Genomic DNA, 25,448 nt, shown 5'->3' on the forward strand with positions numbered 1-25,448 from the left:
TCAGCTAAGGCTGCTTTCACGCCTGCTTTAGGGCTTTCTGTCAAAATTCCATCTGTTTTTTTCGTGTCTGGCTCAGAAAAATGGAATTAAACGTTTCCATATTTTTCCCCATTGATTTCAATGGGTTTTCAAAAAAACAGAATGCTGTTAGTTTGTTTCCAATCTGTTAGATTTCCATTTTTACTGTTAGAAATAGCGGTGCAGACTGGCAGCCAAATGTTGCCACCAGGGGAATATGTGGCGCTGCATGTGATTGCCATGGCATATATAATGCAGCTAGTGAAAGGATTGTGTCAGTCTGCTATTCAGATTGGTACAGAGGACTGCAGGACTAGGACTCTAACATCACCGGAGGGTACCTCACTGGTTAAACCGTGAAGGGCTAACAAATTATTAAACACGTCCAAGGAGCATACACCGTACCCCATTTGTAGGATAACGTCCAAGGAGCGCCCACCGTACCCGATCTGCAGAACCATGTCCAAATAGCGCTCACCGTACCGACCACATCCAAGGACCACACTGATCCGTATCTAGAGGACCACATATCACACATAAAATCCTGTATATAGGTTTTTCCAACATAACAAATGACTGAGCCATCATATAGTAAACATATTCCAGTCCCTAATAAGAATGGCTAGTACTTAGCCATTAATTATTCCCCGGGTGGCCACTTTCGGTACTATTTTATCCTTCAAAAAAGAAAAAAAATTTAAACTCCAATCCCCACTGAGTATATAAACCAACTTTTATTGGTTTCTGCCCCAGTTTTTCACTGGAAACCTCTGAATGTCTCCATTAGGCCTCCTGCACACGGACGGAGTTGCATTGCGAAATCTGGAGCTGGATTCTGCAGCAAATCCAGCCCATAGCATGCTATGAGAATATGCAATTGTCATTTTCTGCTCGTGGGGAAGAAATTGCAGCATGCTGCGATTTTGTGCGGGCTACGAACGGCAGGCTTCGATTAAAGTCAATGGAAGCCGTCCGTTCTGTGGTCGCGTAATGACACGGCGTCCTCTATACTGCGCATGTGCGCTGCAGTTCTGGCTGGCACATTCGCAGCAGAGGAGAATAATGTTGGAGAGGTATGCCTGCCGGGCACCGGGTTGAACTACGCTGCGGGAATCCCGCATGCGGGGTGCGACCCGCCCATGTTCAGGAGGCCTTAAGGCCAGAAATCCCAGAAATGTGCGAATATTACACTCATGTGACATTGGTCATCAAATTGGGGACAAATAACTGACAATGCCAAAGCCATTTTATGAGAAATACATATTTATTTTCAGTCATGGTTTTTACTCTGTGAGGTATTTGAGTTGGCAATTTGCTGCAGGAAAGCTCTTTGTTCACACATTCTCTCCGACTGGCGTCTTCTGTACACATCATCTGAAAGGAAGATCAGAAACATTTAACTCCTTAAGGACCCGGCCCTTCTTGGCCAGAAGGATGCAACGATTTACACTTTTCAAGAGCCATTGGTACCCTTTTTGGTTAAATAAAATGCATTGTAAAACTTTTATACATTTTTATTGGGGGACAGAGAAAAAAAAAAAGGTGTAGAATTGATGTAAGTGTTAATCATGCAGCATAAACAATATATATTTCTCTGTAGCCTGATACGATTAGGAGGATACCAAATTTATTTTTGGTATTAAATTTATTATTAGGTTTCTCCCCTTTTACACAATAAAAACCAATTTTTGGAATTTTTTTTTTTTACATCGTTCATTCTGATTCCCATAACTTTATTTTTCCCTGGATGGAGCTCTGTGAGGGCTTGTTTTTTCGTGTCGAGCTGTAGTTTTTATTGGTACTGTTTGATAGTACATAGGTCTTTTTTGTTCACTTTTATTGTGGTTTTTTATTGTAAGGCAAAATGAACAAAACAAGCATTTTGCCTCCGTTTTTAAAGTTTTTTTTACCTTACATTTGACGTGCAGGATAAATAGTGTTCAAGTAATGTACAGGTAGTTACGGATACAATGATTAGAAATATTTAAAAACTCACATATTTGGTTTATGTCCCTGATCACTATAATAATGCATTGCAGTACTTCTGATCACAAACAGTGGCAGGCCTGGACACCAGTGCGTGGCATCTAGTTGCCATGGCAAGCCATCGGCCCTCTGTGATTACTGGCAAGTTTACTGTTGAGTTAACTACTCCACAGCCAGGATGTAAACTAACGTCCTGTAGCGGTCAGTGGTTAAAGAGACTTATGGGCTGATAGTATGTGACCCACTGAGTGACCCCGAGTCCGGGGATGTGTTATACTTACCTCCTTCGGTGTCAGCTGGAAGTGCATTGAGCGACGCACTAAGTAATCTGCCTGTTCAAATTTTGTATCTGCACAGCGCTGCTCAATGAACGATGAGCGTATTCTGTGTAGTTCTTGATATTCATGAGCTGTGGCTTTCCCGCTCATTAACAGCTTTCCATCCATCTGTGGTAGTCATGTACGATCCGACTTCTGATGTAAACCCAGTGCATATAGGAAGTGAACAAATGTTTATTATAAGGTTGACAGGCTCAGAGGGATGTTTGTATATTGAATCCAAATCTCTGGGTCCCTATTACATCATGGACAGAGCTTTACTTATTAAAAAGCGAACATTTATTGTCAGGTCTGGCGGCTCTGAGGGTCTCTGTGCCCGCACTACCAGTCCTATTACCCAGGCTGCGGCGCAGAGGAGTCCCGATCTTGGAGACCTTCCCTGGTTGCCGCGGTCCGATGCACCAGTTCGCACGCTCCCGTGCGCCTAGTTAGCCGTTTTACTGGGGCTGCGGCAGGTTACTGCCCCGCATCCCCATTGCCATGACGCCCAGGCGTGTTCCTTCTGTCGCTGCCTGTCTTGAGCAGGTGACAGGGGCTGTTCACTCCCGGCGTCCTGGGATTGGGTCCTGCTGCTGTCAGGCTCCCTGCCCCTATCAGCTGCTGGGGCAGGAGTTCTGACAGCATTTAAGCCACTCAGTTTCCTCTGGACCTTGCCAGTGTATGTTTGGTCTCCAGCTACACCCGCGTTACCTGTATTGGATTTCCTGCCTTGACTCTCTGGCTTCAGACCTGACTTTGCCATCGCCTGACCCCTTGTACCTCATTCTCTCCTGTTGCTAACCCGGATTGCCTGACCTGCCTTTCTGTTTGTGTGTTTACCTGTATTTGTCTGTGAGTCTGACTCCTGCCCTGCATCCCTAGCGAGTTTAGGGACTGTTGCCCAGTTGTCACCCTAGGGCCTAGCCTAGGGGGACAAGTAGGTAGGGACAGGAGTTGCGGGTAGTTTCAGGGACTTCCAGTTACCCGGACCCCAGTTCCCTGACAATTATTGGTTCATCTTATCTTTTCATCACATAAAGAAACCAGGAAAAGTATATTTACTTTCACTTATGTGAGTTACATACAGAAAAGGTGGGAGGGAGATACAGGAAGCTAGAAAGAGAGATAGGGGGCCCATGGGGGATTGTAGCTGCAATCTCCCAGTTTCCACTTACACTGCGTTCTCAGCTAACTATATGGGAGACTTATTACAGCAGGGTAGGGAGAGGAAGAGCAAGCAGGGGTGTATTCCAGTTCAGTCTCCTGGTATCTGGTTACACAGTGTATCTTAGCTACATTTTATTTGGTAGATACATAACAATATATAATATGCTTCAGCCTTTGGGCTGATAACAGAGAAATAGCTTATAAGTCCATGTACCACATTCAGTAATAACAGATTCCCTTTGCATCAATTTATTTATTTTTCTTAATGAATTGCATCTTATTCTGTGTTAAAAAGCATAATTTCTAATTGGTCTCCTGCCTCCTTCTTGTTCTCTTCCGAGCCTAATCTGAGATCAAACTCTACATTTTATAATATACATATTCAAAAAGGAGGAAAAGATTTGACAATTTAATTACAAACAAACTACAACAGACACCCCTTCCACACAGCATTTCAGGGGGGGGGGGTTGACTTTTTAAGTTTGATTTTGATTTTTTTTAAGATTTGAGCTTAGAATAGGCTAGGGGACGAGGGGGAGGGCTGGAGACCAGGCTGCCAGAGAGCTCGTCTGAGGGCCTCAACAATGAATAAGACTGAGAATTCTACAATGTATACCAGCTACAAAAGACAAATGGTTGAGGAAAAAAAACACCCATGAGAGACCGCCTCCCATACGGAAATGACACAGGAAGCTCCTAGATCTCTTTAAAGGCGGGAAAACCCTTCACCTCCTCAGTCCCTTTTTATGACATTCCATTGACTTCCTTTTACTATTTTATCTTTTTTTTTTTTTAATCTAGCAGAAGGGGGAAAATTAGCGTTGCTGTCGTGGGCCCATGGAAAACTAATTATGTGTAAGTAATCTTGTTATTTCCCTTACACACCCAAGAGAGGTTATACTAGATTACTAATTAGGGAGGTTTATAGCCTGAAGTACTACACTACTGATGGCCAACAGTTCATTGGATTGGAGAATCCCCCAATAGAGTACTAGTGAAACTCAAACGCTGTCTTGTAGCCTTGAAGTATTGGTACTCTTTCCTGATGTTGAACCCCAACCAACCAAGTGGAAGTTCCGAATCTAAAAAAAATACCATTTTATTCATTGTTGTGAGTGTACTTGCAGACACCCCCTAACAGAGGGATCAAACTCAGGAAACATTAGCTGTAGGAACATAAAACTTTGGGAAATTTCTTTTGATACCATGGGCACGCAATACACAGATTTTGAACAAAATCTCAGATATGAAGGTGGGGAGCATTAGACCACTTGACATGGAATGACTCAGGTAACCTCTTATGCCATCGAGTTTGGGAGTAAGGCCCTGCGGCCCACCCTGAAGAAAGCCTTGACAGAGTAGAGGCAGCCAAACAGCTAGCTCAGCATTTTCCAACATGTCCCAAGGACAGGAAACAGGAACTGGTGAGGTGAAGGGTGTTCCCGCCTTTAAAGAGATCTGGGAGGTTCCCGTTTCCTGTCTGGATGGGAGGTGGTCTTTCACTGGTGCGGTCATGGGCGTAAGGGAAATGCAATTAAAGCCAAGTGAAAAAATGCCTTTCATGGGATATATATAAAAATATATATTATATACACACACAGCGCCCAAAAACTAGAGAATCTACTAGAGTAAGGCAACAGGATATCTGTATGTAACACAAGATGTTTTGAGGAAGCAGGAAGACTGCAGTACTTACAAAATGTTTCCTTGCCAATTCGAACATTGATCATAAACCATTCCATGGCTCCTCCGAGGACAAAGAAGAAAGGCAAGAAGCGGTACATGCCGAATCTCCGCTTCCCCGGGACCATATCCATTAGAGTTTGAATTGTGCTCCTAGACCTCATATCTGCAAGTCTACAAGAGAAAGAACAAATCCAATTCTACTCTTCATAAAAAAGGCAAAAGAAACTATTTAAAGCCGTGTTCACCTGGAATTTGCATCGAATCCTCATCAAGTGTCCCATTTATTTGAAAGTTTTTTGTTTTTTTGGCATAAATCTGAAATCCATGTCGTGGGAAAAAAAAAAAAAAGAACTGATGTCACTGCTTAATGTGCTGAGAATCTGTGTCAGGTTTTCCTGTTTTCCCCATTAAACAAGTCTAACCCACGCACAGATCCACGGCAACCCTACTGCAATCCGCATCAGAATTTTCCAGCGGTTCACATGGCCTAAGATGACGCCCGGATATCTCTTTCAGGCCGGCTTCACACTGGCGATAGGCTATTTTGTGTTGCGAGAGTGAGTGAAAACGCATAAAAATGAAACCAATGATTTTTTAATGGTTTCATTCTCTTTTGCGAAGCCTTCACTGCACACTCGCAGCGCTAAGAAAAAGCAGCACTATCGCCTGTTGGCTTCAATAGGGCTGGCGCAAGCCCCATTGAGAACATAGGCAGTACATCGCGCTCCCCTGACACAGCTGTGACAGCTATGGCAGGAGATTCCTTCATCCCTGCGGGGACTGTGAATATGAAGGAATCCTCTGCCATAGCTGTGACAGAGGCCCGCGATGCGATCCATTGCTTTCAATGGGGCTAGTGCTTCTGCAGCCCCATTGAAAGCTATGGGTTGCAGGCAAGCAACGCAGCGATTATTTTCGGGGAAGGGCTTGAAATATAAGCCCTTCCCTTAAAATCCTCTCTAGCTGTAAAGAAAAGTGAGAAAAAAATTTAACTCACCTAGAAGAGCCGTCCGGCCCCAGTAGACGTCTTCTGTAGGCCCGGGATTAAAAAATCCCCGCCACCAGAAAGCACTGCCCCTGATCGGCTGAGTGCTGTAACCAATCAGTGGCGGCACCCAGCCATCATTGATTGACAGGTTAGCGCTGCCTGTGATTGGTCAAAGCGCTCAGTCAATCACAGGCAGCTCTCAGCCATTCATTGCTAAGGGCTGCCTGTGATTGGATGAGCGCTGTGACCAATCATTGATGGCTGGGGGCTGCCCCTGATTGGTTACAGAGCTCAGCCGATCAGGGGCAGTGCTTTCTGGGGGCGGGGATTTTTCAACTTTAAATAAATAAAAATCTCCTACTTTCCCACGGGTCCGCCGTCCGTTCGGGAAACCGCAGAAAATAGAGCATTCTGAGGGTGTTTTCCTGCACGTGCGATCCGCATGCCGGGAAAAACTGACATCTGCAGGTATTTAATTACCTGCGGATGCCCAATGAATGTCTATGGGCATATAGAACTGCGGATCATCCGTGCGGATTACACAATTCAATTTTGACAGGAGGCCTTAGACTCTGCTGGAGGCGGGACCTACCTAATAGGCTGAGCTACATGGTGGACATGGAGGCTTTTGTCAGGCAACCGGCTGCTATGGGAAACTAATGTTACCTTGCAATCACAGTGTGGGCTGCCGATGGGTGACAGGAGGCCCCTCTCCTTTATCTGTGAAGGGCTCCTTCACACGAGTGTATACGCATGTGCGTGCGCCTCAGCGCAATTTTTTTCTACACTGAACAAAACTTTTTGGGGAGCATATCGGCGTATTTTACTGTACTTTTCCCGCCAGCTGGGTATGTTCATTGGACGCACTGCTTGAAATGGAACACGTGGATCTCATTAGACTAAACTGGCCTTCTGCCGTGGAATTACACATCTCCTTATGTAGTTGCAAACCCCATAGACTTCTATGAGGATTTTTAGTGCGCAAATGTACAGAAAAGTAGAGCATCTCACTTTTTAAAAAAATATTTTCTATGACTTAAATACACAGTAAATATGGAAATCTAAACAAACTCACTGAAATTAAAGGGGTTGTCCCGCGCCAAAACGTTTTTTGTTTTTTTTCAATAGGCCCCCCGTTCGGCGCGAGACAAACACAAGGGATGGGTTAAAAAAAAACAAACGTTTAGTACTTACCCGAATCCCCGCTCTGCGGCGACTTCTTTCTTACCTTAGCAAGATGGCTGCCGGGATCTTCACCCACGATGCACCGCGGGTCTTCTCCCATGGTGCACCGTGGGCTCTGTACGGTCCATTGCCGATTCCAGCCTCCTGATTGGCTGGAATCGGCACACGTGACAGGGCGGAGCTACGAGGACCAGCTCTCTGGCACGAGCGGCCCCATTCACCAGGGAGAAGACCGGACTGCGCAAGCGCGTCTAATCGGGCGATTAGACGCTGAAATTAGACGGCACCATGGAGACGGGGACGCTAGCAACGGAGCAGGTAAGTGAATAACTTCTGTATGGCTCATATTTAATGCACGATGTACATTACAAAGTGCTTTAATATGGCCATACAGAAGTGTATACCCCCACTTGCTTTCGCGGGACAACCCCTTTAATGGGTTCTATTCTCTGCATATTTTACCGATACCTCCATGAAGGAGCCCTTAGGGCAGCAGCCTGGCTGTCAGTAGTCAGCTGAGCCACTGCCATAATATGTATGTGCAGGTTAAAAGCCCATTAGTGAAGTCAGTAAAAAAAGTATATTGGCCATCTCTAAAGGGTTAAAGAGAAACCTTGGTTTCCCCTAGCAACCAATCACAGCGCAGCTTGCATTACATATTTAGCTCTTGAAAAGTGAAAGCTGCGCTGTGATTGGTGGCTAAGGGCGTCACCTGACAGGCAATCCCGTATAACGCGCTGGATGACATTCTGAGGAACATGGCAGACTGACAAGGAAAGCTCATGCTGCAGGAGTGTCCTCCACAGCGTCTACATACATGTGCGCTGTATGACTACATTACACGTCTCCGGTACGGTCATACCTGTACAGCCAGTGCTCGCCGCTTTCCTGTCCATGAGCGGTCCCTCATAGAGCACTAAAGGTCAGCGTGACTATCGCTTTCCCTGGGAAACCAACACATGATGAACACCACGTGACTGGACAACAGTGACTTAACCCTAGGAAGATTCTCGCTCCGGAGCATGCGCAGTGTAAAGAATTGTCTGAGAACCCAAACATGATAAAGATAAAAGCGGAAGCTAGCAGCAATCCTCAACGTGCATAACACAGTGTGCGCCAGAGCCAGCCACCTCACGTGTGCCACCCACTGATGCCCCATAACAGTGCATGCAGGCTGCAGCTGCCCCATAGCACTGTGCTGTACACAATTTCTCGATCATACGCTGAAGCACCCCCAGATGCCCCATAAGTTTGTGCCAGTTGCACCCCATAAGGCTAGGGTTACATGGCGACTCAGGTGTCACTCAACCCAAGTTCGCGCTGTATCACTGCGACCTTGCACCCTCGAGTCCCTATGCTGCGGGAACGCTGCCACAACCATGACCAGCAGTGAGGTTGCGTCAAGGCATCTAGTGAGTGGCACCACGACCTGGAGCTTGTCGGGTCAAAGGGCGACACAGCAGTCCCTTCCACTGCCAAAGCCTTCATGCACCCCCAGGCTGAAACTGTCGGCGCATGTTTTTTTCTGCATGTTTTTTGAGGGCGCAGAAAAAAAACATGACATACTCTATTTAGGTCTGCAATTGTGCACCGTCTGCACAGAATTGCGCACTGAAAGGTGCAATTTTGCGTGGAAAATTGAAAACACCTGGGACTAAATCGGCTGGCCCACCTACTCACATGGCGCTGCTGGGACCGCGCTGATGTGAGCAGCGCAAAAAAGTACAATAAGTCTGGGTTCACACGGGGCGGATTTGCCATGGAAATTCCGTGCGGAATTTCGCCGCGGAAAATCCGCATGCGGACGCTAATCCCAGGATTAGCCAGCCATGTGGACGAGATTTATCAGAAATCTCGTCCACACGGGACGGCAAATCCGCTGCGGCTAAGCCGGCAGAAGCCGCCGCTGCGGCGCGGATTTGCCGACCGCAGCATGTCTATTTTTTTTTTCCCGCTGCGGTCGCGCTCTCCTCTATGGGAGTGCCGGCCGCAGTGGAAGAGCGAGCGTCTGGGCCGCTTCAAAGCGGCCGCAGGTTTGGCAGCAGCGGTTCTCCCGGCGGAAATCTCGCAGTTTTTCGCTGCGCCCGGGAGCAGGGACACAACAGCGGTAAGAGCACACGCAGAGAGCCGGCGTACGGCCTCCCTGCATTGCCAGGACGTCGGAGCAGACAAGCATCTTACTAGTCAAGCATCCTACTGCACACTGATGAGGGGCAAAATCCCTGAAACCGCTGTCTGTGTATGGATTCTGACTTGGTTTACAATTCCCAATCATTTCTCTACAGACCTTTATGAAGAGTAGGGCATTGATTTGCAGGAATGCTGCCATCCAGTAGGTGGCGCTGCAGAGGTATTGTTCCATCTCCCTTATTTGCATATTGGTAGACAGTTTTGATATATGGAACTGATACTTGTGTCTTCTGGCCTGCATACAGGTCTACAGAGACCCTTCAGAGGCTATCTCTGTCCATCATCTAATGTTTTTCCATGATTAGACGTGTTTGGCTTATACGCCAGGAAACGCCCCTGATGTATACATTTTACTTTTTAAGGAGGACCCAACTGAGGGTTTTTAAGCTTATGGCAAAGGCTGTGGTTGGATTGGTTACAATTTAACCCCAGTGGGTCCCTGAGCCTCCCAAATTTTCATTCGCATTATATTCTGATTCTGGACACTTCCTTTAAGGATACTTTTGCACGGGACGACTGTGAGGAACTTTTCCCCTTTACCCAATAGAATGTACATATATGTCCTTCAGGTGTGGGGTTTGTATGGATCAGGAGCCCCCATGGCTACTTGTTGCACCTTGTGAACGACACCTCTTTAGTCCGTTTCCTATTTCTATGTGAGACCCCCTGTTGTGTCTTCTGTACTCAGTTGGCCTTCTTGTCCAGTCTTCAGTCTTTTTTCAGTTAGTCCGTTGTGTAGACATGAGGAAACGGACAATATTAGCGCCCCCATCATAGACTGAACCCCCAAACACTTGTAACTGGGGACAGGAGAGGCCTTTATGACATTACTATAGGTACAGCTGTATGTTCTCAGCTCTCCATATAGAGCCCCTATAGCTCCTGTCCCGCAGCAGCTGCCGCCGTGTCACTGGGAGAGGATTCAAATTATTATATACTTCTAGAATAAGGAGCGGCAGCGATCACTCTCATCATGACCGCTGTGTAAGGAGAAATCTAGATAAAAGACAAACACCACCATGTAGATTTATAGAATATTTTATTAGAATAGAAATAAGCAACATTGTAATGAAATATTACCGGCCCTTTTAATAAATGACGCAAGGATCACAGTGACTCTCAGGTCGGCCCGGTGGAGACCACAGAACTTGTTGCGGTCCTTCTGAGCAGTCCACCATTGTCCTGAGATGAGAGCCGCCGGACCCAAAGATCCAGAGGAAGGCGAAAAAACCCCCCGGAGAGTTCTACCTCAGGAGGGCAAAAAAATTCCTTCCTGACCCCAGATGTGGCGATCGGTTATCACCCTTGATCCAATCTGTCCTGCTGCTTATTGCTGTATGTATGTGTATATATATGTAATTATAGGTGCAGGAAAGCTGCTACTATAAATAGATATATATATATCCTGCTTCTAAGAGCGTACAATCTAAAGTATAATAAAACCCCTCCCCACCCCGCCATCTGATATTGGGGCGCCCAGGGCCCCTCCCCACCTCGCCGGCTGCCTTTGGGGCGCCCAGGGCCCCTCCCCACCCCGCCGGCTGCCATTGGGGCGCCCAGGGCCCCTCACCACCCCGCCGGCTGCCTTTGTGGCGCCCAGGGCCCCACACCACCCCGCCGGCTGCCATTGGGGCGCCCAGGGCCCCTCACCACCTCGCCGGCTGCCATTGGGGCACCCAGGGCCCCTCACCACCTCGCCGGCTGCCTTTGGGGCGCCCAGGGCCCCTTACCACCCTGCCGGCTGCCTTTGGGGTGCCTAGGGCCCCTCCCCACCCCGCCGGCTGTTTTTGGGGCACCAAGGGCCCCTCCCCCCCCCCGCCGGCTGCCATTGGGGCGCCCAGGGCCCCTCACCACCCCGCCGGCTGCCATTGGGGCGCCCAGGGCCCTTCACCACCCCGCCAGCTGCCTTTGGGGCGCCCAGGGCCCCTCACCACCTCGCCGGCTGCCATTGGGGCGCCCAGGCCCCTCACCACCCTGCCGGCTGCCTCTGGGGCGCCCAGGGCCCCTCACCACCCAGCCGGCTGCCATTGGCGCGCCCAGGGCCCCTCACCACCTCGCCGGCTGCCATTGGGGCGCTCAGGGCCCCTCACCACCCCGCCGGCTGCCTCTGGGGCGCCCAGGGCCCCTCACCACCCAGCCGGCAGCCATTGGGGCGCCCAAGACGCCTCACCACCCCGCCGGCGGCCTCTGGGGCACCCAGGGCCCCTTCCCACCCTGCCGGCTGCCTTTGGGGTGCCCAGGGCGCCTCCCCGCCCCGCCGGCTGCCTTTGGGACGCACATGGCCCCTCACCGCCCCGCCAGCTGCCATTGGGGCGCCCAGGGCCCCTCCCCACCCCGCCGGCTGCCATTGGGGCGCCCAGGGCCCCTCCCCACCCCGCCGGCTGCCTTTGGGGCGCACAGGGCCCCTCATCGCCCCGCCGGCTGCCATTGGGGCGCACAGGGCCCCTCATCACCCGGCCGGCTGCCTTTGGGGCGCCCAGGGCCCCTCCCCTTTTGGCTTTTTCAGTGAATAAAGCATTATTTCCTCCAGTGAAATTCAACCAAAGAGAAGTTAACCCCTTAGTGACCATACGTGTTTTCCCCTCCTGCGTGTCTGGGCTTTAGTTTACATGTCCGTAAAAGCATGCCGGCCCTGTAGAGTAAAGGTCTGAGGTCTGTGCGTACGACAGTTCCCTGCTATCGGCTACCAGAGGTACCCAAGATCCTGGAGCTATCGTGTGGGGGCTACGGCATGTGACCCTCCAATTACGCGATTGCCATTATCCAATGGATAGCGGCGATCACATAAAAGTTTATATTTTTTTTAAGCTCCTCCCCCCCTCCGGTCACTTGATCTTTGTTATCCGATGATAAAAGCGATCAAGTAACGTTTAAAAAAATCGTATCTTTGAGGGGAGATGAGATTACTTATCTAAGGCCCCTGGATTAGACCCCCGATGGGATCTTTATCCGTGGACCTTCCCTGAATTCTGTGCATGCGCACGCCGGCAACATGACGGACACATACGCAGAAGCCGGGCCCAGGGCCCCTCACCACCCCGCCAGCTGCCATTGGGGCGCCCAGGGCACCTCCCCTCCCCACCCTGCTAGCTGCGTACCTACCGTCTGGCCTCTTCAAGTTGTCAAACTCAAGTGATGCAAGATGGCTTTGGTTAGAGCTTTGAACATTCTGAGCCCATTGCGATGTCATGTGATGTCATAATAACTGCCAATGTTGTCCTGTGTATCATGGTTAAAGCATTAACCCCTTAGTGACATGGGCTGGACCTAATGATGCAACTTATTTTGGGGTATTTTCATCTCCATTTCTCAAGTCATAGGTTTTTTTTACATTTTTTTTATTTTTGCTGTGTAAGGTTGACTACCTAATACAGTTCTTTTTCACTGCGAAATTCGCAGTGTTTTTTTTCTCCAGGGGCCTATGGGACTTGTCAAAATTGCATTGTGCAAAATCGTGATTTCACAGTAAATTACGATTTTGCCATGATGCGTTTTTAACATTAGAAAGCCCCATACACCTGGGGCAAAAAAGGAGCAAATTCACAAACGCTAGTGGGTAGTCACCCTAAGGACTTGCTTTTTTTTTGGCCATCTGCAGGTGGTAGCATGTTTTGGGTAGATATAATGTATGTTATCACACTTTTTTTTGTTATTTTTTTTGAGTCCTCCATTTCTACAGATCTTATTCAGCCTTCATAGTGACATTTATTGATATCGGGCTGCAGATCCTCCGATCGTCTTCTGTAGGACCCAATTAAAAATGCGTGCACTTTACTAAATAATTAAATTTCATGTCGCTGCACTAAATGTACGGATTGCTCTGCATTATTTCCTCCAGTGAAATTCAACCAAAGAGAAGTTAACCCCTTAGTGACCATACGTGTTTTCCCCTCCTGCGTGTCTGGGCTTTAGTCTACATGTCCGTAAAAGCATGCCGGCCCTGTAGAGTAAAGGCCTGAGGTCTGTGCGTACGACAGTTCCCTGCTATCGGCTACCAGAGGTACCCAAGATCCTGGAGCTATCGTGTGGGGGCTACGGCATGTGACCCTCCAATTACGCGATTGCCATTATCCAATGGATAGCAGCGATCACATAAAAGTTTATTTTTTTTTAAGCTCCTCCCCCCTCCGGTCACCTGATCTTTGTTATCTGATGATAAAAGCGATCAAGTAACGTTTAAAAAAATCGTATCTTTGAGGGGAGATGAGATTATCTAAGGCCCCTGGATTAGACCCCCGATGGGATCTTTATCCGTGGACCTTCCCCGAATTCTGTGCATGCGCACGCCGGCAACATGATGGACACATACGCAGAAAATTTTAAATCCCCTTGCTCCTGACTACCAAAGGTAGCCAAGAGTTTTAAGCAGTGACCGGAGGCCCGAATGAGTGGTCCCCGGTCACGTGATCGCCGTTATCCAATAGTATAAAAAGGCTGTGATCTACCTTAAGGCTGGATTCACACAGGGCGGATTTGCCGCGGTTTTGCCGCAGCAGATCCGGCCGCGGCAAAACCGCCCGCGGCCGCTAATCTCGGTATTAGCCAGCCATGTGGATGAGATTTCTCAGAAATCTCATCCACACGGGACGGCTAATCCGCTGCGGTAAATCTGGTTGAAACCGCGACTGCAGCCGCCGCGGTTTCAAAAGATGCAGCATGTTTATTTACTTTTTTTTTTGTTCATTTACATCGCGGCCGCGCTCTCCTCTATGGGAGCGCCGGCCGCAACGGAAAAGCATGCGGCCGAGCTGCTTCAAAGCCGCCGCGGCTTAAACCGCGGCGGTTCTCCTGGCGGAAATCTCACGGTTTTTTCTGCGGCCAAACCGCGAGATTTCCGCCGGAAATCCGCCCTGTGTGAACCCAGCCTAAATCTTCACAATAGCAAAAAAAATCTCACCTCACTTCATTCATGTCAGTCCGTCTGTTTCTAACTGCAGGGAGAATATACCCAGGTCCAGAAAACCAGACTGTTGCATTAACTGATGAATGTAGATATACGGGAATGTGGACACATAAAGACTATATCCTTTGCTTTTATTAAATAGTGCTTCACATAGTCAGACAAGCGCTTGCTACTCTTCATGTGATCTACCTTAGGCTGGTCTTACAAGAGCAGATAGGAATTGCAGATTCTACATGCGTTTGATTGCAGTAGTATGTGGAACAGTGAAGTGCATTGAATTAAATTATCACATTAGTGGTCAGAATTACATAATCCAGTAACAAAAAAAAATAGAACGCAGAATGCTCGCTTTTACCGCGGATATCTGCAACATAGACCTCGTTGTGCTGTATGGTCGCAGATATTCGCTGCAGCCCATACATCATTAAACTGCACGGGAAATATAAACAATCAAAAAGGTGGAGTGCGCATGACCGCCTGTGTGAGAACACAGTTATGTGCAGTACATTATGCCGCCATAAGCGGATTCCACATATGGCTGTGTGAGCCTGGCATTATTCAGACCGCTACCTGTAATCTGTAATTTACAAGAAGCCCCGGGAACGCTCGCCTTCCTGCAGTTCCGGGAGCAGCTTGTTGAGCGCCTTCTGTGAGAGACCGCCGTACCTCAGCAAGCTTACCAAGCCTCACAGGGCGCCACTTTCTACACCCCATCCCTGCCACTGACGTAAAAAAATACCCCCCAAAAAGCATGGGAGGAGGAGGGATACCCGGTTTTATTGTCCCATGTGCCCATCCAGGCCTCCGTAATTACCGTTGTCCTCGGACATACCACACTGTTTACATCATTACTTTTATCTAAGATTTGGGAAATGCCTAAAAGGAGATGGGATTATTTTTAGGGAGTCCATTTTTTTTCCTGTGTAAGTGGGCAATTGGGCCTCAATATTATTCAGCTGTGTCCTGAAATCCAATGGATGCTCCCTCCATTATGGGCCTAATCATGTGTCCAGTAAACAGATTGGGGATATGATGGGGGTATTGCAGAACAGAGATGAACTAGTGCTACAAAATTTGGGGTGAGTCTCTTCAGTTTTTCCTGCTTGAAAAAACCATTTAGACATACAAAATTTAAAAGTTTTTCCAATGTGCTTCCAGAATAAAGTAAACGGATGGAAATTTGTACACTATGTTTGCACATAATTTGAGATATTGCAGTTGAAGATGTGATTAGAATTACTATTTTGTTTTCGAAATTTTCCCAATTTTGGCGCTAAATATACACAAATTCAGTCAGTCTATTTTTACACGCTAGAGACAGGCCAACGGAGTACTAGACCCTCCATGCTCTTCCCCCCCCCCTCCTTCCGTATCACACCTTGGATCAAAGCTAGAAGCGGTACAACAGGGTACAAAAGCCTGCATGCCTGCCTCTTCCATGTCTTGGATCCAAACTAGAGGTACTACAGCCTCCATGCTCACCCTTGTCACATTATGCATCCAAGCTAGAGGCGGTCCACCAGGCTAATAGAGCCTCAATGTCCACCAGTATCACATCTTGCATTCAAGCTAGAGGCAGCCCAACAGGATACTAGAGCCTTCATGTCCACCGGTATCACATCTTGCATCCAAGCTAGAGGCGGCCCAACTGCGTACTAGAGCCTCCATGCCCGTATCTCATCCTGTATCCAAGCTAAAGGTGGTGCAACAGGGTACTAGAGCCTCCATGCCTGTCCGTATCACATTTTGGATCCAAGCTAGAGGTGTTACAGCAGGGTACTAGAGCCTTCATGCCCTCTCGTATCACATCTTGTATCCAAGCTAGAGGTGGTACAACAGGGTACTAGAACTTCCATGCCCACCTGTATCACATCTTGTATCCAAGCTAAAGGCAGTACAACAGCATACTAGTGCCTCCATGCCCTCCTGTATCACATCTTGTATCCAAGGTAGAGGCAGTATAACAGGGGAACTAGAGCCTCCATGCCCTCCTGCATTACATCTTGTATCCAAGCTAGAGACGGTACAACAAGGTACTACGCCTCCATGCCCTCCTGTATCACATCTTGTATCCAAGATAGAGGTGGTACAACAGGGTAGTAGAACTTCCATGCCTGCCTGTATCACATCTTGTACCCAAGCTAGAGGCGGTACAACAGGGTACTAGAGCCTCTCCACAATAAATGATCCTTTTGCTCTGATATTGTAATCGCTTATACCAACATTACAATCACACAGAGAAAGTTTCATTCAATTACGACGACTTCTAGTGGAGGGATTACTTTTTGAGAATGAGTGTATATTGCTGGACTATCCTCTGAACAGATCATCAATAAATGGTCGTCTGGGGTTCACTGCTCAGTACCCTGGCTGATCAGGTGCCCACTGTTAGAGCCACATACATAGAGGTTAGAGCGTAAGCATCTGGCTCCAACCGCTGTGTAGCGGCCGGCGCTCATAATTGCAGGCTCAGCTTATATTAAAAGTCAACAAGAACTGCGCCTGTAATTACCAGCATTGGCCACCAGACAGGTCAGAGCCAACTGCTTCTGCTCAACCTCTGCGTATTGCGGCGCTGACTGCTGATTCCCAATCAGATCACCCTAAGCAGCAGTCCCCAGCCAACCAACCTCTGATGACCTATCCTGAGGATGTCATCAATAATATATGTGTGGAAACCCCCCTTTAAACTTGTATTATTATTTTTTTAACCCTCTTTGTTAAGAAGCAGAAAAGAGTGAAGATCCTGGAGGAGTTTCTGGCCAGTCTGGACAATACCGAACCTACAGCCAAGACTGCAGCTTTAAGAACAGCATGTACCACGTTGGGGATTATGTGTATGTGGAGCCCGCGGAGGCCAACCTCCAGCCACATATTGTCTGCATTGAGCGCCTCTGGGAGGACAATGCAGGTAGGAATTTCAGTCTTTGCCTTTCCATTATTGTATAATATTGTGTATATTTTTGTATTATATTGTATAAGAGAGGAAAAAAAGTAACATGAAGAGGATGCATCGTTTGCAGTAAACCGAGATCATCAAAATGACTCTTTTAGGAAACACTGATAGTAATTGATGTAAGGCCATAACATCTGTGGCTTCAGCTTCCCAGGTAAGCTGGCCATACACACAAGACAGCGGTCAGCCCAGCATGGGTTCGGCCCTCACTTATTGTCATTTGTATGGCAAGCTTTAACTCTAATATGCCACTTTACATAAGATGTCAAAGAATCTTGGGGGGAGGAATGGTCATATGTACACACACATAAGATTGTCCGTTGATCCCACCATCGGATGCTTTTTCTGGTGTATGGTTAACTTTAGTGACAGATGACCGTATGCCGGCCGCACATATGTGCCCGTAGGACGGACAAGTGTCCCGGCCTGACCCGAGCTACAAGCATCATAAGTTCCTGTGATGCTCGGAGTTCAGATCAAGAGACCCGCCGTCAGGCTGGGATATTTGTTTGTAATTACAGACCCATAAATGTGGCTTGAATATGTCCGCCTGTCAGAGGCCTTGGTGTGTTCGCTGACGCAGGTTGCTTCATGCACAAGGGGGACACGTGGTTAAAAAAAAAAAAAAGTGGGTTTGAAAAATGTGATAATATTTTACTAAACTGTTATCATTGTTGCAGACCAAATGTTGACCCAGGCCCAATCATCCCTAATTGGGTTACATATCAAAATAACGGTTATAAAGCCTTCTAAGAAAAACTGAGTATACTTGAAAACGTTGTCACCAAAGTACGAAAAGGACAAAAGGCACATTTTATTTTGCAGGTGAGAAGTGGCTGTATGGCTGTTGGTTCTATCGTCCCAATGAAACCTTCCATCTCGCCACTCGTAAATTCTTAGAGAAGGAAGTGTTCAAGAGTGACTATTATAACAAGGTGCCTGTAAATAAAATCCTTGGCAAATGTGTCATCATGTTTGTGAAGGTAAGAGTTGTTCTAATTTTTTTTTGGGGGGGGATGTTGGAGTAAAACTGTTGCAAAATTTGGTGCAAGGCACACGTGTACAAAAATGTGGTGGCTTTTTCAGTGCAGCACTTACCTGAAAAGGAGGTGCGGCTTGTTGGGAGGGGCGTCGCCACCCCAGACCGACACATTTATGTATAGCCCCTTCATGACGCGGCCCTTTTTTTTCCCCTTTTTCGTTATTTCCTCTCCCCCCTTAAAAAAATCATAACCCCTTTATTTATCCATCGACGTCACTGTATGAAGGCTTATTTTTTGCGGGACAAGTTGCATTTTTCAATGGTGCTATTTAATGTACCAGTGGAGTAAAATGGAAAAAAACAAAACAACATTCCATCATCTTTCAGTGCGTCTTGTTTCTACGGCGCACAAACTGCAACAAAAGCGACATGATAACTCTATTCTATGAGTCAGTACGATTACTATGATACCAAACTTGTATAATTTTTTTTTTTACTATACTACTCTTTTTTTTTTTTTTCTTCAAAGACGTTTAATTTTTTTCAATTATTTTCTGCGGTCATCTTGTGCCGCAATAACTTTTTTATTTTTACGTCGACGTAGTTCAGCGATGGCTTACTTTTTGCGGAATGTCCTGTAGTTTCCGTACTAATTCGGAATATGTACAACTTTTTGATCGCCTTTTATTGCGTTTTTTTCTGGGAGACAGGGTGACTGAAAAAGTGCATTTCTGACGTTCGTTATTTTTTTCTTTTTTCGGACGATGTTCACCGTGGGGTAAATAATGCGCTACTTTGATAGATCAGACTTTTACGGATGCGGCGATACCAAATATGTTTATTTTTATTTTATTATTTAGACTTTTTAATTATAGATATGGCAAAAGGGGGGTGATTTAAACTTTTATTACTTTTTTTTTACAATTAAAAAAACTTTATTGCTCTTTTTTTCACTTTACTTCAAAGCCCCCCTGGGGGACTACAATATGCGATACTTTGATTGCTCCTGCAGTATGACGTAACTGCATTCTGACAGGGGATGGCTTGATAGGCAGTCTCTCAAGGCAGCCCTGGGGCCTTTCAGAAGGCCCCCGGCAGCCATGACACCTGCACGGCTTCCCCGATCTCACCAGTTGACAGCGGCATTTAAAGGGTTAATAGCCGCGATCGGATAACTGGCCGATCGCCGCTATTTCCCGCGGGTGTCAGCTGTAGTAAACAGCTGACGCCCGCGCTGTATGCAGAGAGGTCGCCCCGCGACCTGTCTGCATAGATACCCCGACGCTCCAGGACGTAAATGTACGTCCTGGAGTGGGAAGTTGATAGTTTATAACAAAAACTAACTATGCCAGAAATGTACTCCAGCTGTCCTACATTTCTGTGAAAGCGCACGGAGGAGTCAGTAACGCCTAAGATGTGAAGAGACGTGCACCTTTTATTTATTAGCATAGTTGTCTGATATTCATGCCAGTATCAGCTTTGACGGTATCAAGCCATTGTATTCTTTAGCGGCCAGGTCTTCTTCTTTTGTTGCTGATCAGTCCAAGCATTATAGATTTTTCTAGTGGTTCTGCTTGCACTACATGGCCAAAATCCGTGAGCCTGAGTCCGGTCATCTTGTCCTCCATTAGCCTGAGCCCATTTGAGAATCCGCCCTGTGAGAACCCAACCTTATAAGTGCTGCTACAGGCGCTATAGCACATGGCCGCACACCCTGCATTGCGCATATATGTCACACTATTGTGCACATATATGTGCATACACCCGTGTGCGGCCACCCTCACAGAGGTCACCCATTAGGCTGCTCTCACACATGCGTTAAGAAAACACTGCAGCATTTTACCGCAATTTCGAACTGCGTTTCCCAACTCCTATTACAGCATTTGACAGTGTTTATTAATTCACCCAATCACTGTTATGGCTGATTAGGGGCGTTAAAAAGTGCTAAAACACCCGAAAATAAAACAGACAGCGCTCAAAAATTGCGGTGTTAGAAATGCCATGTTCAAGAGGTGGTCTGCGAGGACGCCACGCTATTCACATTAAGATGCGTCCTCAGGCTAACTTCACACTGGCGAGGGTGATATTGGGCCCTGAATCCTGCCCCCATATCGCGCTCCCCACCATGTGAATTCCCCGAGGATGCAAGGCGTTTTCATGACAAAACAACCTCCCATCAAGCGATTGTCAGCCGCGGCGGGGGATTGCAGAGTTTCTCTCGTTGTTTTCAATGGGAGACCTCACATCGCACTCACCTAACACGCTGTGCGCTGCTGCTGGCGGCCCCATTGGAAACAATGGGCGCTACGATGTGAGATCACGCAGAATGATAGAACATGCCGCGCTTTGTTTCTCACATCGCATCGCGGTGCTACGCAGGAAAACATCGCTCAGGTGTGTGACCCCATTCAAATAACGGGGTTCAAATCTGTGTGAGATATGTGCGTCTCGGAACACACAAATCTTGTGCAATTCTTGTGGCCTGTGTGAAGCCGGCCTAAGGCTTATCAGTGAGCCTCTTGGACCAAAAAAGATGGACTAAAATTACACGGAAATAGAACTCGTCGACTTGAATGGGAATATTCACACAGCGTTTTTTACTCAATAGTCTAAAAAAGAAGAAAGCATGTCCTATTTTGGGCCAATGAAAATTGCCCATTTAAGTCAAAGTGTGATAAAAAATGGATAGTACTCAAATGATGCGAGTGCGATCCGTTTTTGGCGCGTGTAACTTTGGGTTTCTGTGGGTTGACCATTTAAAAAAATTGGACCATTTTTATGGAACAAAATCGCAATTGTCTGTTTGAATACAGCCTATACACAGGCGAGTGTGATAGCGGCCTGAGAAACGTGGCCCAATATCACGCTCACCAACGTGCGTTTTCATGCCGTCGAGAAGCATTTTTCTAGCAAAAAGCCTCCTATCACTTCTGTGAAGCAGCTGGAGCGACTCCTCGAGAGGAGAAGGGAGGCCCGACGTCTGTGGGAGAGCAGGGTGCAGTATGGGAAAGGACGGCCCCAGACCGACGCGCTGCTGGGTCGGTGTAGTGGCGCTAGGCCACGGTGTTAATAGGGAGGGAATTACTGTTTGGCTAGCGCCTTGAGGGGCCAGTGTTTATGTTCCTAGCACTAAGTTTAGGTGCTGCCATTGGCTGATGGGTTTGCACTGGATTTCCTCGCTACCACTGAATACTGAAGAGAATAAAAGTAATGTGGACTTTTCCATGGACCGAGTGTGCCGCGGCCAACCCCACCCCCCACGCAGACATTGCCACAGAATCCTCAAACTGAGGCCGCTTTCACACAGTTGAGAAAATTGCACAAGATTTGTGCGTTGCGAGACGCAAGAATATGAAACTCATTCTTTTGAATGGTGTCATACATATGAGCGTTTGTTTTTTCTGCGATGCGGCAAAAATATTGCGGCATGTCCTGTCTTTGGGCATTTTCTAGCATTGCCCATTGTTTTCAATGGCGCCGGCAAAAGCATCACACAGCGCGTCTGGCGCACCCAAGTGCAATGTGAGGTCTCCCATTTAAAACTAGTAAAAGCCTGAAAGCTGTGGCAGAGGATCGCTACTTCCCCAAAGTGATGTGATGCGTTTTTGACAAACAACTGACATCCGCAGAGAAATCGAATGTTGGCGAGCACAATATTAGGCCATGTAAGCCGGCCCGATATCACACTCGCCCGTGTGGAATTAAACTTACGCAGCATTTTACCGCTGTGAGAGCCGGCTATCGCTGCATAGGGCGATTGTGCGTCGCGCGTGGCAGTGTATTTAAACACACGCTATGGTGGGCAGTGTAAATAGTTATTTTAAAAAAATTCCAAACTCTGTCCCTCATTGGTGTTGCATATTAAAAATCGCACATACACAATGTACTGCATATGTACAGCGTTTAATATACAACCCCCGGAGAACAATAGGGATGTAAGCGCGTAATACATGGTGAATAGAGCACTTTCTAATGCACATATTATACGCAATAAAAAACCCGCTGGTGTTAGTGGGTCACAGAATATCAATGTACTTTCATTGACTCTAAATTACATTTGTGTGAATGAGCCCTAAAGCTACATTCACACGGGCGAGCGCAATATCAGGATGAGAAACTCGGCCCAATATCACACATGTCAACATGCGCTTTACCGCATATGCAAAAACGCCTCGCATCACTTCTGTGAAATTCCAACCCTCATGAACATGTGACGAGCAACAGAGGATCACAAGTGTTTCCCATTGACTACAGAATGAAAACCCATGTTGGACCTGCTTGATGAGGCATATAGAAGCATGTTGAAGTCAATGACTGGCGTCAGCGCTGGCAGCCGAGAAAAACCCGTGGAGAGGAGCGAAGCGCACAACACATAGATTATGTACCCCTTCAAACCTCATTCATGTGCAAATAGTGCCCTGCAGCAAGTGTCTTCACGCAAAGGCTCATGTGAAGCCACCCGTAAACCCACAGTGGATATGGCCCATGTGAAGGTGGCCATACAGGTCCAGCAGTAATAACCCCTAATTGTGAATTGGATTTAGTGAACTGGTTGCTTTAGTAGCCAAGGGGCTATTACGTTTTTTCCCATAGGGGTAAGTACGACCGAAGAGCAATTTTGCTTCAATAAGTGAAATGATCACTTAAAAACAGCATTTTGATAATTGGGGTCATCTTGTCGAATATTTAAAGTAGTTTGAGGATCTGAACCACTCAAACCATGATAAATATGCAAAAATAGAAGAAATTGGGAAAGGGGCAAATACATTTTCACAGCACTGTAATTGATCAGATTGAGGGCTGTGGAACTGGGAGGCCAAGTCATTCCTGGAACTCTTCGTCACGTTCCTCAAACCATTCCTGATCAAGTTCTGCAGTGTGGCAGAGGGCATCATGCTGCAGGAAGAGGCCACCACCACTAGGGAATACAGCGGACGTGAAGGGGGGGGGAGTACTAAGCTTACAACAAGGTTTAGGTAGAAGGTACAGGTTTCCCATCAGCACATTGTCTTCGCTGGCCTGTCTTCTCCTCATAGTGCATCCTCTTACCAGCTCTTCCCCAGGTATATATACTGCAAACTGTATACAGTATATGTTTCCCATTACACATAGTTCATTACTGCCAAAAGTCTGGATGTTTTTAGTCATTTCACCCATCAATCCAGTGTTATGGATCTGTACTATGACAGCCATCGCCTACCATGAATGCATACTGTATTCATTCTAAAAAAAAAAAAAAAAAAGACAAAAACATAAAAACTTATTGCATGTTCCAGAGACCATATTAAGGCTCATTCACATCAGCACTAGTTCATCCTGTAAAGTCTGGCAAAATGCTGTGGACTACTAGCCGAAAATCGAATGGACCCTATTATAGTCAATGTGGGTCCGTTCAGTTCCATCCTAATGGTGCATTCAGACGACCCTATATCGGTCGGCTATTCACGCCCGGCCGATATACGCGTCTCTCTCTGCAGGGGAAGGAGGCTGGAAGAGCCTGGAGCAGTGCTCTGAGCTCCCGCCCCCTCTCTGCCTCCTCTCCGCCCCGCCACACTATTTGCAATGGGGAGAGGCAGGACAGGGGTGGGGCTAATTCCCAGAATTTAGCCCTGCCCTCCGTTCCGCCTTCTCTCTTTGCAAATAGTGCAGAGGGGCGGAGAGGGGGTAGAGAGGGGGCAGGAGCTCAGAGCACTGCTCCCGGCTCTTCCAGCCTCCTCCCCCTGCAGAGAGGGACGCCGTATATCGGCCGGCGTGAATCGCCGGCCGATATACGGTCATCTGAATGCGCCCTCAGACAGATGTTCGGGAGTTGTTTTCCTGTTGTGGAAAACACATTGAGGGAGCAGTAAAACAATCTCCTGGCCGAACGCGGATGTGAGCAAGCCACTAGCCAACTTCATATAGGCGAGCGGGATATAGGGCGGTGATATGCTCGCCAACATGCATTTTCTCTGTGGAAGTGAGGCGTTTCTCTCTCAAAACGGTCTAGCATCACTTGAAGAAAGAAGCAAACTTCCACCATGGCCGACAGTCGCAGCGGAGGATCTTGGAGTTTCTCTCATTGTTTTCAATGTGAGACTTCGCATAGCAGCGCCTGCACCTAGCATGTGGAGCAATGCTGCCGCCGGCCCCATTGAAAACAATGGGAAATGCAATGCGAGAGCACACACAAAGATAGGGTATGCCGCGATGCAAGAACGAACCGCTATGTGAATGACCCTATTCAAAAGAATGGGATTCATATTTGTGCGTCACGCAATTTTCTTGCCTGTGTGAAGTCGGCTTTAATAAAATAGAAAGGTGCTGCGTAAGGGTCACTACCCACTACAGTTTTTTTTCACTGCAAAATTCGCTTTTTTTTTCTGCAGTGGTCTATGGGACTTGTAATGTTAAAATCGCGATCGCGCAAAATCACGATTTTGCGGTAAAAGCACAAAGATGTACAGTAGCACCATGTGAGAGAGTACCTTAGACACCGTAATGTAGAACAAAACGGTGTGGTACAAGTCCAAGAAATTTTATGACATCAAAGGTGCTTTTTTTGCCATGTTTTGTAAATTTCCTGCTGTGTTTTTAAGGGGGTTGTCATCAATAGTTGACAGACAGGGGTCCACCGCTCTAGATCTCTATTGATCACCTGATTCCTCATACCGCTGTCAACACAGACAGCGCAGAAAGCAGATTGCACAGTCCGTATTGCAGCAACCCAGTTCGGTAGTGCAGGTGCAACTGCCACGGAATACAATGGGAGATGTGCCTGCACTGCCAAACCGGGCCACTGCAATACAATCAGAGCTGTCTGCTTCCCATGCTGTCCATATTGATAGCAGTGCTGGGAATCAGCCGATTGGTGGTAATCTCGAACGGTGGACCCCTGCCAGTCATCTACTATCCAGAGAAAACAATCCCTGAATCCTCAAACTTTAATGCTTAATGCCTGTACCCTAACTGTTTATTACTTCATATACTCCATTTTATTTAACAGTGACCTGAAATATAAAATCCATGTGCATAATAAAATATATTTATTTGTATAGTGAGAGGATCACTTACTGCCCTAACTGCTGAAA

General features: G+C 47.3%; 1 protein-coding gene across 1 annotated transcript; it reads right to left on the reverse strand.

The window, feature by feature from the left end:
• Positions 1–1,263: 1,263 nt before the first annotated feature.
• On the reverse strand, positions 1,264–8,311 carry LOC136621102 (ubiquinol-cytochrome c reductase complex assembly factor 5-like). Its single transcript, XM_066596340.1, has 3 exons — positions 8,210–8,311; positions 5,185–5,345; positions 1,264–1,392 (listed from the first exon to the last, which is right to left on the reverse strand). The coding sequence occupies exons 2-3, from the start codon at positions 5,333–5,335 to the stop codon at positions 1,289–1,291; spliced, it is 255 nt and encodes an 84-aa protein (XP_066452437.1). The 5' UTR covers positions 5,336–5,345; positions 8,210–8,311; the 3' UTR covers positions 1,264–1,288.
• Between the last annotated feature and the right edge of the window lie 17,137 nt (positions 8,312–25,448).

Source organism: Eleutherodactylus coqui, chromosome 3, assembly GCF_035609145.1.
Source record: "Eleutherodactylus coqui strain aEleCoq1 chromosome 3, aEleCoq1.hap1, whole genome shotgun sequence".
In the NCBI taxonomy this organism is placed as follows: Eukaryota; Metazoa; Chordata; class Amphibia; order Anura; family Eleutherodactylidae; genus Eleutherodactylus; species Eleutherodactylus coqui.

Bases quoted from the DNA above. Each gene is read 5' to 3' on its own strand.
- LOC136621102 (XM_066596340.1), bottom strand. From the start codon at position 5,335: ATGAGGTCTAGGAGCACAATTCAAACTCTAATGGATATGGTCCCGGGG. The intron at 1,393-5,184 runs GTAAGTACTGCA...TCTTCCTTTCAG, and splicing joins AATTGGCAAGGAAACATTTT to ATGATGTGTACAGAAGACGC.